Source organism: Mobula hypostoma, chromosome 9 (genome assembly GCF_963921235.1).
Source record: "Mobula hypostoma chromosome 9, sMobHyp1.1, whole genome shotgun sequence".
In the NCBI taxonomy this organism is placed as follows: Eukaryota; Metazoa; Chordata; class Chondrichthyes; order Myliobatiformes; family Myliobatidae; genus Mobula; species Mobula hypostoma.
The window spans coordinates 123,331,651-123,345,594 of NC_086105.1; the positions used below are offsets into that span (position 1 = coordinate 123,331,651).

Genomic DNA, 13,944 nt, shown 5'->3' on the forward strand with positions numbered 1-13,944 from the left:
TGTATTAAGACTTTGTAATGATTAGAAAGTCATTGTGCCAGTTTCTTTTGGCCAATGCGTTACAGAATCCAGACTGAGTCTAAACCAGGAGTGTCAGCTAGAAAAGTTACTTAATTGTCAGATAATGTATAAGACCATAAGGCATAGGGCAGAAATAGACCATTTGGCCTATCAAGTCTGCTCCATTTCCCTCTCAGCCCCAATCTCCTGATAAAAAAAATTTAGTATTTTTCTCGTAAGTACAATTAGACAGTTCTTCATGTTTTTTTGTGTAAATCAACTCAATTAGCAATTTCTTTCTCAAAAGATTATGTCTCACCCTGGCAAACCCTTCATGCCCTGACTAATCAAAAACCTATCGATCTCTGCCTTAACTCTACCCAGTGTTTCTCCTGAATAAAAAAAATTTAGTATTTTTCTCGTAAGTGCAATTAGACAGTTCTTCATGTTTTTTTGTGTAAATCAACTCAATTAGCAATTTCTTTCTCAAAAGATTATGTCTCACCCTGGCAAACCCTTCATGCCCTGACTAATCAAAAACCTATCGATCTCTGCCTTAACTCTACCCAATGACTTGACCTTCACATTTCTGTGGCAACATCACCAGACTCCAGCTAAAGAAGTTCCTCTCATCACCATTCTAAATGGACGTCCCTCTATACTAAGGCTGAGGCTTTATTATAGACAACAAAGAAAATAGATCATTGGGACTGTGGGGGAGATAAAACAAACAAAGAATTAAAGAATACAGAATTATTTTGTTTTTAAAGTTCTCCCATTTTAATTAACTACTGATCAGACTTCCTACTTTGTGCTTTATTAATTGTTTGACACTAACTGTGTTTCTCCTGAATAAAAAAAATTTAGTATTTTTCTCGTAAGTACAATTAGACAGTTCTTCATGTTTTTTTGTGTAAATCAACTCAATTAGCAATTTCTTTCTCAAAAGATTATGTCTCACCCTGGCAAAGTCTGGAACTATAGATAACTTTGGGCCCACCAAGACTGACCCTTAACTGCCCTCTGAGATGGTGTAGGCGACATTCAAAAACAAACAATAAATACTGGCCTTGTCAGTGACATACACACTTTGTGAATGAGTTCAATTTAGATTCATCTGTGCTTGTTGTCCAATTTACCCTATTATTTTCACTGTAAAGTCCAGGCCTAATTTAGATCTCACTAGTCTACTTCAGAGTACCTCTTGTTGACATGGCAAAGCAAAAGCCTGGCGAATGGCTTTCAATGTCCCTTAGTTGAATCACTATCAGTGATATTATAATAGTCGCAGCAACGTTGCCAATTCTGCCTTGAAGAGGTTACCCTACATGGTGACTCTCCAGTCGGACACACGTGTTGACACCTATCGGCGGGGAGGGCGTAGCAGCGGCTTCCCGTCACGTGGCTGCTCCCAGCATCCCCCGCTCCATTCCAGAGACGGAGCCGCTGCCGCCGTCGCCGCCCGACTTCAGCCGCCTGCTTTTTGAGCGGAACCGAAAGTCGCGCCAGTAGCTCAGCCGCTGTCCGGGGGAAGGGGTTTCAGGCTCCAGTCCCACGGCGTTCTGTCCGACGCTCCGTCAGCCCGGGTCCGCCCGCCTGCCTCCCCTCCCCTCCCCTCGGCTCGCCTCGTCTCGTCTCGTCTCCAACTGCAAACGGGTCCGACTGGGGGTGGCAGGGGCACCTTTCGAAGGCGGATGACATGTTGTTGGGAAGGTAATGAGCCAAAGACCCCTGAGCACTCGGTTGAACAAGCGGCAGCGCTGGAATGACTGGGACACAAGGTGAGTGAGCGGAACGCGGCCTAAAGAAAGCAGTGGGGCTCCCCTTTCCCCACCCACCCGTCGTCGGCAGACGCCCACCCTCTGCCGGTGAACACCCCGTGCCCGAAATTCGACACTCCCGGAAGAATGTACAAGTCCTGAGCAATCTCCCAATGGCTCCATCAGCGTTAACCACACCACGGGTGCCGTCTCTTCTGGAGTTTGAGGCTGTGCTCAGGGCCTAGCGCTGTCAAACACAATGCACTGGCTGCAATCTGTTGGTTTGTCTCAGCGTGTGGTTATCACGTTGTAAATATCACACGAAAGCTTTTTAATGTTTAACGTAAGTGGCAACTAGATGATGGAGTGTGGTTTCGATTCAGTAAATTTGGTAAAGCGCATGTTATTATTGCGAGGGTACACTATTTTAATCGATGTTATTTACTTACATTTCACCAAAATATGGATATATTATTTTAGAATTAATGTTAACTCAGGTGTGATTAGTGAAGTTCATAATGTATTACTCTAAAGCTTATTAGCATTTTGACTTTTGTTGCCATACTTTTCTATTTGACAACTGACGGGAGCATTCCACACACAGTGGAAGTCCTGGGCACATTCGAGTTTAATCTTTATTCACGGATGCATCAATAATTGCATTCTAACTTGACCAGATAATTACGTAAAACGTGGAACTTTCGAAATAGATCCAAATGCAAAACACTGCAAACGATGGGAATGGAAAGTGAAGGTAAAAACTGCTTGAAATAGTCAGGAAGTCAGATAGCATTTGTTACAAGAGAAATGTTTCAAGTTGATAAGTTCATTGAACACTGCCTGACCTGAGTGCTTCCAGCACTTTGTGTTATTCCTCTCCAAAAATCAGTCTGCTTTGTATGTGATCTAAAAATTAACCTTTTTTGTAATATGAGTATTCTGCTTAGGTTTAATTTTAACTTGCAAAATTGTGGACAGGGTATGTGGTTCCACTTCTGCCCCTGAGTCAGATGTTATTTACTAGGTGAATATTTTGAAATTAAAAACAATACCAAAGCAAGACAAGCCAGATCTGGATTTTTCTAAAAAATCCTAGAGAAGTTTCTACTGAATTGAGTTGATTTTGTGTTTCTATTTGGAGGCTGAGGGACTGCAGTATACAGAAGTAAATAGTTTTAGCAAACTCCCCTTGAACACCAGTTTGATCATCACAATTTGAGCTGCTACCATAACATGTAATTCAAAATTGTCAGTATTGAAAATGTGTCTAATAGTGTATTTATCTATCTATGTTTTTTAAAAAAATATATATATCACATGCTAGAAACAGTCAGTGTGAAAAGAAGAAAAAAGTTAACAATTTATGCTGGTTATAGTCATCAGAGGTTACTTGTTCAGGGTCACTTGGATACAAGAGTGGAATTTGAAATTGTGAAATGGGATTTGAGTTGAAAGCCATGTGGGATGAATTAGAACCAGGCATTTTATAAGCAAAGAGATGTGCTAGTGAAAGTGAGTTTTGGTCAAAATCTTATTGAACACTGGAAGGGAAATAAATCACCTGAGGTGAACAAATCAAAAGAGAGCTAGGGAGCAGAGGCAAAACTCAAGGTCACTATTTCTGCTACGGAAGTGACTGTGTATTTATTCATTAGTAAATGAAGGAGAGGAAAGCAGTAAATGCTGCAAACAAACACTCAGAAAGTCAAATAAGATAACACTGAGTTCCAAGGAAAGACACCTTCCTTGGAACTCCAGTGTTATATCATATAAGAATGTACTTGGGCTGAGCTTTGAGTCTTGATTTGGTCAAATCACAGCTTTTCATAGCTTTTTTAAATGTTGCAAATTAATAGTCATTTTGATGGCGTGGGGTCTTTAGAGGGGATTTTGGACATTTATTTCTAGAAATGTGTATGGATGTGCTTAGAATGAAGCCAAAGAAATCATTCTAATGTGAAGTTGTATTGGAAACCTCGTGAACTTTGTGCATTATCTCACTACAGAGTCTGACATCAGCATCTTATCACAATTTGTATTACAAAAAGGATTTAAGGATGATTTAACTTGGCAGTGATGAATCCAGCTCCTATTCTTTGTAACTATATCCACACCCTTCTTTCTAACACACTTGTTTCTTTGTATTTACTGCAATTTTTAATTTTTATGCTATGTTTAGCATATTTCTTGGCTTTAAAACACTTGGATTCATTATGAGTGTGAGTGCATATCACCCTCTCTTGGACGGGGACACATGTCATATGGGTAAACTTGGTCCCTGCCCAATCATAAATATTTGCTTTTCTTTCTCTGTCTTCTGCTCCACTCTACAATTAAAAATGCAATTTCTTTGTGATCTATTGTGTACCACTGGTCTTTTGTTTTGCATTTCTGGACGTTTGTTCACCTGCTTGAAATTTTACTCTATATGCTGCACTAGCTTTGTTACATCTTGGTCTGGATTGTTCAACTGCATTTTTTTAATCTTATTCCCTTGAATTCTGACAGCAGAATCAGAGTATCTATGTCAACATTTGAAATGATTCTTCTAGCATGCCTGCTCTTGCAGATTCTCAAAGCATTTACTTATCACCCTCCACCGCTCTTGTGGTTGACCACTCTGACTTGTTGAGGCGTGCTTCAATTATTCTTCTAGTCCAGGGGTTCCCAACCTGGTGTCAGTGGACCCCTCGGTTAATAGTTGGAGCCCATGGCATTTTTTTTTTTAAAAAGGCGCTTAGGAGTCCTTGTTCTAGTATGTTGGATCTGTTATAGCCTGCAAATGGATCACTGAAATCCAGATCAGCTGCATGGCCAATTTCCCACACAGCTCTTCTTTTCTGCTAGACGGTCTCAGCCTTTTGGCTACCATTGTTTTTCTCCTTGCGAACTTCTGGCAAAACCATTGCTATCTCTGATCCCAGGACATTGATTGGTCTGTCCTTCATCTTGACTTGCCCTTGTATGTATCAACTTCATCTTCACGGTATAGAATTTTAAATAGGGAGTAAAGGGGGTGGAGGTTTTGCAGTGTTAGTCAAAGACTGCATTACTTCTGGTATTGAGGGAAGATACTGAATCACAGATTCATTGCGCAGTACAACACAGATACAGGCCATTTGATCTAATCAGTCCATGCTGACCATGGTGCCCAAGCAGATGGTCTCAATTTCTTGAGTTCAGCCAATGTCCCTCTAAACCTTGCTCCTTCATGTGCTTCTTCGTTGGTACTAATGAAACTGCTTCAACCACTTCTGGCAGTTCATCCCATGTACTCACCACTCTGTGTGTGTAAAATGTTGCCCCATTGATCACATTTAAATCTTTCCCTTTTCCCTTAACCCCATGTACCCAATTTTGAACTCCCCTACTACGGGGGGGGGTGGGGGAAGAGGGGAGAGGGGAAAAGACTATTACTGTTGACATAATCTATGGCCCACATAATTTTAAACACTTCTATCAGGCTGCCCTTCATTCCGCTATATTCCGAGAAATAAAGACCGAGCCTGACCAATCTCACCTCTAACTCTGCCCCTCTAGTCCTAGGACTAGAGGATGATTTACAACATCCTTGTAAGTCTTTTCTGAATGTTTTCTACATTATCCTACAAGGATCTTCAAGTAAGGCCATTATAACTAGAGATTAGGAATACCAAAATGAATTGTCAGTTTGCTGGGGGTGGTGGTATTACAGCCTTTCCAGTGATCAACAAGACATAGAAATACAGAAATGTAGGCGTATATCAGAGAGATGCAGTAAAAGTAGCGTATTCACACTGGGGAATTTGCATTTCCCATATAAGAACTAAATTGTCTTAGTTATAAGCACAGGGGCAACATTTTTTTTGAGACATCCAGAACTTTTTGACACAGTATGTTGATAGGAGGGAAGGAATATTATTGGATCTTGGAAAATGTAGGTTGTCCATTGGAGGGAGTGTAGTGTCAGTGGGCAATCATTTTAGAGATGTTTGTTTATTTTAGTGGTTATGGATAAGGATCAAGATAGACCAACAGTGAATGTCTAAAATTGGAGGAATGCCATTTTCTTTAGTATAAGGGAGGATCTGGCAAAGATTGATTGGGATCATCTGGTAGGCACGTTTCCATTTGCACTGGCAGGAATTCAAAGGAGAAAGAGCAATAGTTCAAGAGCATCCTGTTCTGTCAGTGAAATACAGGGGTACAAGTATAGGGAACTCTGGATGTTGAAGTATGTTGAGGGTTGGAATTGGTTTGGGGGGGGAGGGAAGCCTATGACAGGGAATTACAACTAGTAACAAGACGTATGCAACACACATAAGATAAGATAACTTTATTTATCCCAAAGGAAATTATTGCTGCAAGCTTGCTCAGTCGGAAATATACACTTTAAAATACAAAATGTAAGCATTGAGATATGAAAAAAATATATAAAATGTGCATTAGAAAGTAATAGCGCAAAATTCAGATGTGCAATGAAACCATATACTTGTATACTTAAGGAGGGAGTTGTAGAGTCTTGCAGCCACAAGGAGAAATGATCTCCTGTGGTGTTCTGTGATGCACCTTGGTGGAATCAGTTTGTTACTAAAGGTGCTCTTCTGCTTGTCCAGTATGTCATGGAGGGAGTGAGAGGGATTGTCCATAATGCTCTGTAGTTTCTGTAGCGTCCTCCTCTCAGACACAACCTTCAGGGAATCCAGTTCCACCCTCAAAACAGAACCAGCCTTCCTACCGAGCTCATCGATCATCTTGGTGTCAGTTGCTTTCACCCTGCTGCCCCAGCAGACGACAGCATAGAATAAATGCTGGCCACCACTGAGTTGTAAGACATCAGCATAGTACTGCAGGTGTTGAATGACCAAAGCCTCCTCAGGAAGTACAGTTGGCTCTCCCTTCTTGTGCAGAGCTCCTGTATTTCTAGTCCAGTCCAATTTATTGTCCAGATGGTCCCAGGTTTTTGTAGTCTCGAACGACTTCCACATCCATTCCCTTGATGGAGATGGGAATGCAGACTCCTTTGTCTTAGTGATGTTGAGCTGCAGGTGATTCAGCCCACACCGCTCAACAAAGTTGTCCGCCACTGTTCTGTACTCAGCCTTTTGACCTCGGCTGATACAGCCCACAACTGCCAAATCATCCGAAAATTTCCACAGGTGGCAGGACTCCAAGCTGTATCTGAAGTCCGAGGTGTAGACAGTGGACAGGACAGTCCCCTGATGGACTTCTGTGTTGCTATCTACAGTATCTCATACACAGCTCTGCAATCTCACATACTGTGGCAGTCTTCGACTCCAATATGTAGTTGGTCCAGTGATGGATTTACGATGGTCCGGAGATGTGTCAGGACCAGTCTTTCTAATGATTTCATAACACGTGAGGTTAGTGCCACTCGTCTGTAGCCACTGGGTGTGGTGGGACATGTCTTCTTGGGTACTGGAACTAGACAGGATGTTACCCACATCACATTGACCCTCTCCACGCTCAGGCTCAGACTAAAGACTGCACAGCTTGAGTACCCTTGGGCTGATGCCGTCCAGGCCCACAACCTTTGCTGGGTAAAGTCTGCTGAGCTCTTTCTCTTTACCTGCTCAGCAATGACTGTCTGTGTCTGTGCTCATTAGCTCTGTGAAGTCCTTGGAGAGACAGAGGATGAAATGAGAGACTCTTCAGAAGTATTTTAAGGTATCAAGAGATGCTTGAAAAGGAAATATGGAAGGGTGGGGAGTCACTCAAAATCATTTGAAAATAGGATTAAAGTAAATCTAAAAATGTTCTATCAGTTTTAAGGGCAAAAAAAACAAGGAAAACTGAAGTTTATTAGGTACAACAATGGGTGGTCTATGCACAGCTAGGATTAAGTGATGTCCAATGAAAAGTGAACTCTTTTCATTGGCTTTCACAAAGGAAACAAATTATGTGGTTGTAGAATCCATTGAAAGTCTTCTGTAAATATCCATACATCTGCAGAGAGTCAACCACCATAAGGCAGCCAGGCCAGATAGTATCCTGGACCGAATACTCAAGGAGTGTGTACACCAGCTCATTGACGTCTTCATGGGATTCTTTAACACTTCTTCATTCTGGCTGCTGTTTCTGCATGGTTCAAATCCCTTCTTCATCGCTTCAGCAAAGAACTCTACACTTCTAGAACTAAATGACTACTGCTTTTGCGGCACTGATGCCAGTCATTTAGTGCTTTGAATGGCTGGTAATGGCACACATCAAAAACTCCATTCCTGTTACACTGGGCACTCACCAGTTTGCTTTGTGACAGAACTGCTCTGCAACAGATGCCATGGCATCTGTCACGCAACTGGCCCTGACATCTGGAAAACAAGACATTTGTATCAGAATGCTGTTTCTGAATTTCATTTTGGCATTGAACACTATTGTCCCATAGACCCTGTTGAACAAACTCCTACTTCTTGGTCTAAATACACCACTATGCAACTGGGTGCTGGACTTCTTAAGGAACACCAGTCTGGATACACAACTGCTCTTCCCTCCCCATCATCCTCAGCATGGATGACCCCAGGGCAGTGTGCTGAGCCCTCTACTGTACGCTCTTCCCACACATGACTGCACAACCAAACACCCGGGTAATCACATTGTCCAGTTCACTGATGACATGACAGTAGTGGGGCTCATCACCAGCAACGATGAGATACAGAGAGGAAGTGGAAGAACTTGAGGCCTGTTGCAGACAAATAACCTCTTCCTTAATGTCTACGAGAAAGGAAATGGTTATCAGCTTCAGGAGAAATTGCACTTTTCTTTACGTCAGTGGCTCAGCAATGGGTGCTGCAAGCAGTTTCAAACTCTTGGGAGTGCAAATCACGCACAAGCTCTCATGGTCCCAGAACCCTTTCTATACAGTCAGGAAAGCTCACCAATACCTCTGCCTTCTGAGGAAGCTGAAGGGAGCTGAACTATACTCACGCCATTCTATAGAGAGCACCCTCAAAAGTTGCATCACTGCATGAATGGAAACTACACTGCAGCGGACAGGAAGGTTCTACAGTGGGTAGTCAAAGCCACCCAAAACATCACCAACCTACCCACCATCAGGTACACATGTAGAAAGGTGCCGGAAAAGGACCAATAACATGGACTGTTTGTCCCACTCAGATGAGGGAGGAGGCTATATAGCATCCACGCCACGAACACAGGATTCAAAAACAGTTAGTTTGCCCAAGTATAGGGCTGATCAACACCTCCACCTATTAACCTACACTCCCAATGACCATTCCTGTCAGTCACCTCATTTACAGACACTTGTACATCTTCTGTCACTTTATGGACATACAATCAATCTATTTATATAAGCTATCTTGTGTATTTATGTTTATTGTTTTTTTTATTATTGTGTTCTTTATCTTTTCTTGTACCGCATGGAATCCAGAGTAACAATTATTTCATTCTCCTTTACACTTCTATTCTGGAAATGACATTAAGCAATCTTGATAAAGAAGGACATGCTCAATGCCTTGGCAGACATGACATTAGATAAATCCCTAGAACTGGCCCAGCCTGCTATGGAAGGCAAAGGAAGAGATTGCTGGGGCTCTGGATTAGGTTTTCAAATCTTCCCTGGCCACAGGTGAGATAACTGATAAAGATAAGCTTTATTTGTCATATATACATTGAAACATACAATAAAATATGTTTGCATCCTCTCAGTGCTGACATAGTATACCCACAACTTACTAACCTTGATGCAGGACAGCAAACCTTTTCAAGAAAGGCTGCAGGGCAAAGCCTGGTCACTTTAGACCTGTGAACCTAATATCAGTGGTAGGAAAGTTACTGGCAAAAATTTTTAAGGAAGTTGATTGATCATTTGGAAATATCTACGGACAGCCAAATAGGGTTTGTCAAGTACGGATGTTGTCTGACTAATTAGATTGAATTAGTTAGCAATAACAAGGTGTGTAGATGAGGATAGGGTGGCAAATATAGTTTACATGAACTTGTGTAACTTTTTAGACTAGGTTCCAAGCAAGTTGGGAAACTGATTCCGAAATTCCAGAAAAGTAGAAGACAGGGACTGGTAAGGGTTGATTTTTGCAATTAGTTGATTCTTGTTGTTTGTAATGTACGTGAATGGCTTGGATGTGAAGGTGCAAGGCATGATTACATTTGCAGATGACACAAACGTTGGCGATTTGTTGATCGTGCTCAAAGGAGCCTTGTGTTGCAAAGGGAGGTTGATGTGCCAGTGTTATAGGCTGACAAATGGAATGTAGAGTTTAATCCAGATAAAATATGAGGGGATATGCGCTCTTTTGAGATGTACAATGAGGCTTCAACATACATTTTGAATAATAGGGTCGGGGGGAGGTGGTGGTATTGAGCGGCAGAGGCTTTGGAATGTTAGTCTGTTGATCCTCAAGTGCAAAACAGTTAAATAATGTGGTTACAAAGGCAAATAGGATACAAGCTTTCAGTAGTCGGGATATGGGATCCACAAGGAGGTTATGCTCCAACTTTGTGAAACCTTAGCTATAGAGTCTTTCAACACAGAAAATAGTCCTTTAATGAATGTGTTCATGCTGACCAAGATGTGTATTCAAGCTATTCTATTTCCCAGCTGTTGGCCCATGTCCCTATAAGCTCTTGTCATTCATATACCTGTCCACACACAATTTAAATTTATCTAATGTACTTGCCTCAGTCCCTTTAGTAGCTGGTTCCATATTTACCAATCACTGTTGGACCATCAGTTAATCGTGGCAGCTGCTTATTTGGGACAGGTCCATACCCTGACTAATTAAAGCTTGTATCCTATTTGCCTTTGTAACCACATTATTTATGTGTTGCACCTTCAAGAGTCAATAGACTTGCATACGAAGAACAAAATCAAATTGAGAAAATATCCAGGATTCCCTTTGTTTATTTGGGATACATGCTGCTTTATTGGGACAGGAGACTGTTGCCGAACTGTTTTTAACTAGTGTCAGTCATGTGCAGGTCGTGTAGCTATTAGACACTACACCATGCTTAGAGTGAGCAGTTTTTAAAATAGCATCACTTGTGTGCATCACTAGCATTCAAGAAGCAGTGCTTTTTGTCACTGATAGTTGGCAAGAAGTAAGCAGTATGACAATTCAGAACTGCTTTGCTCACTGTGGTTTAAAGCATTCAGGCTTGGAGATGCCAGAAAAGGCCGGGAGTGAAAATGGAACTATTTCTCTACTTTATGTTAAGAACTATGAAGAATTTGAAGGTATCAACAATCATCATGAATGTTACAATTAAAATGAAGATGCAATTGTCAAAAGCACTGTTTGAATGCAGTTTGCTATCAGCATTAGGTGTCTGCTGATTTTGTTCATTTACAGTCAATCTAAAGAACATGTCAGCGTATGCTGAATGAATTCTTCTGGCAATAACTTAGGAACTAATACAGTTCTGGAGCTACAACACTGTAGTAGTTTTGGTAGTGTTCTAATTTAGTCTGTATTTCATTTAAATACTTAATTTGCTACTCATTTAAGCTGTAGTTTGTTTTTTTTTAATATACTTTTTCAAGTATTTCCATTAAACAGATGCTCAGTTGGGCTAAATTATGCTGATCCTAATGTGCGACAATAACTGAAATCCACTATGTTTCTGCGATCACCCCTTAGTCTCCTGCTCACTAAAGAGTAAAGTTTCAACTCTTGTTTAATCATCAGGGTGACTGAAGCTTGACACATTACTCCAAAAGCGACATCACCAATCACAGCAGAAACTCCCAAATTCAGCATTTGATGCCCTGACTGACAAAGGCCAGCATGGCAAAAGCCATCTTCACTGCCCTGTCACCTGAGGTACCATGGTAGCAAAGCAGTTAGCACAACACTATTGCAGCTCAGGGCGTCAGAGTTTTGAATTTAGTTTAAGGATTTTGTATTTAGTAAATTGTGGCATATATGTGTTTGAATAATAAATTTACTTTGGCATCAGAAAGGATTTGGCAAGTATGAATGGGATAGGTTATTTTCTGGCAATGGGATGCTTCGTAAATGGGAGAGTGTAAAAGTATAGTGTGTGTGGGTTTCTGTTAGAATAAAATGCAAGGTGTACAGGTTTAGGGAACCTTGGTTTTTGAGGAACATTGAAGCCTTGGTTAAGAAGGAGGTGCATAGCAGATATAGTCAGCAAAGAGCAATTGAAGTACTTTAACATAAGAAATACAAGAGAACACTTGAGAGAAATCATGAGGGCTGAGAGAAGACATGAGGTTGCTGTGGCAGACAAGATGAAGGAGAGTTCCAAGGACTTCTATAGATGTGTTAAGAGTAAGAGGACAGCAACATACAAAATTGGTCCACTTGAAGATCAGCATGGTCATCTATGCATGGAGTTGAAAGAGATTTGGGGGAGCTTAACTGGATTTTTTTAACATCTGTATTTACTCAGGAGATGATCACGGTCCGTAGGACTGAAGCAAAATAAAAAGGACAGTATCCAGATTTCAGAATAGGAGGTGCCTTCTGTCTAGAGGTAAATTAGGGTGGCTAAGTCCCCAGGGATTTCCACAATGGACTGTCCCAACCCTGGCTGGAGGATCTTCACTTAGAAGGCATATGAAGCCGTGTGGTGAAATAGATAGATAGATATACTTTATTAATCCCGAGGGAAATTTGGTTTCGTTACAGCCGCACCAACCAAGAATAGAGCGTAAATATAGTAGTACAAAAAATCCCCAACAATCAAACACCAAAATGCAAACTATGCCAGATGGAAAATAAGTCCAGGACCAGTCTATAGCTCAGGGTGTCTGACCCTCCACGGGAGGAGCTGCACGTTTGATGGCCACGGGCAGGAACGACCTCCCGTGCCGCCAAGTGTTGTATTATGGTGGAATAACTAGTTAAAAAGTTTAAAAGTAAGAAATTACGGAGCAACTGTAACCAGCTGCATGCACGACCGGCGCATGCGCACAGGGCTGATCAGCCTTCTATCAGCCCTGGACCAAGAACTCTGAGATGCTGTTGACAGCCTATGCCCAGTAGGAGTGGTGGGCTGAAGAAGTTGTCCCCGGGGCCTGAACTGGCACACAGAAAGCTATGCTAGCTTCCCCTCATCAACCTCTAACCTTTCCAAATGTAAGTATCTTATAATGGCCAAACCTGCCCTCGCAGCCCTTAAAGGCACAAAATTTACAATCCTCCAGTCTTCCAGCACCTCACCAGAGGGTAGTGAAGTAAGTATCTCAGTGAGGGAATATACAGTTTATTCTTATCTTCCCATAATGTCTTGTCAGGACTTGAAGATTTGTCTCCCTTAATACATGTTAACACATGCAACACCTTTCCTACTGTAACATTGTCTGCTCCCAGACATTGGCAAGTTCCCAAAACTTCACATCTTTGTGGTAAAATCAGACCTCAGCTGGAGTACTGTGCAATTCTGGTCACCAGACCACAGCAAGAATGTAATAGTGCAGGGGAGATTAATCAAGATATTGCCCAGCATGGAATATTTCAATTATGAGAGACTGGAGAAGCAAGATGTATTCTCCCTGGAGTGTGAAGGGACAGTGGTTATAGATAGCATTGACTGCAAAAAATACTTTTCTCCGTATTAGAGCTAGATAAATCTACAGGGCATAAACTTGGGGAAAGAGGGATGAGTGAAGAGTATATGAGAGGCAAAGGAAGAGATTGTTGGGGCTATAACTTAGATTTCGAAATCTTTACTGGCCACAAGTGAGGTATCAGATGACTGTAGGATAGCAAACATTTTTAAGAAAGGCAGTAGGTGCAGTTTCACACGGTGTGAAGTACTTGGACTGTACCATCTGAGAGTGGTGGAAATTGGATCACTGACAATGTCAAACTGAGCAGTTGAATTGCTCAGCCATAGAACATGTGCATGGAACAGGGCACACTGGTTGCTGTGAATGAATTGGTCAAAATGGCCTATTTCCATGCAGTATGACTGACTCTTGTTATTTAATCTCTTTGATATAGTTTCATTCTATTGTCTCCAATTTATGATCTATGCCTCACCATTAATTTTCTCTTTTAGTCCTTTTTTTTATTTCCTACTCATCTCCCTTTTATGCCAATAAATTGTTCTAGCTTTTCAGTTGTCTCCAAATTCCTAATTCACACTCGACCTAATTTTGCACTTTCGCAGGCTTGTATTTGCCCTCTGAAAGTGTTCTATACCCTTGGACAGACCATCATTCTTTCATAATTTCTTCCTG

At 41.5% G+C, this 13,944-nt stretch overlaps 1 protein-coding gene across 2 annotated transcripts in view; it reads left to right on the plus strand.

The window, feature by feature from the left end:
• The first annotated feature begins 1,428 nt into the window (after positions 1-1,428).
• smg1 (SMG1 nonsense mediated mRNA decay associated PI3K related kinase) overlaps positions 1,429-13,944 on the plus strand; it is a 142,716-nt gene continuing 130,200 nt past the window's right edge. For both annotated transcript variants that reach the window (XM_063059057.1, XM_063059059.1), the window contains exon 1: positions 1,429-1,781. In XM_063059057.1, the coding sequence (XP_062915127.1) occupies positions 1,717-1,781 (65 nt within the window). In that variant the 5' untranslated portion in view covers positions 1,429-1,716. The remainder of the gene's footprint in view (positions 1,782-13,944) is intronic.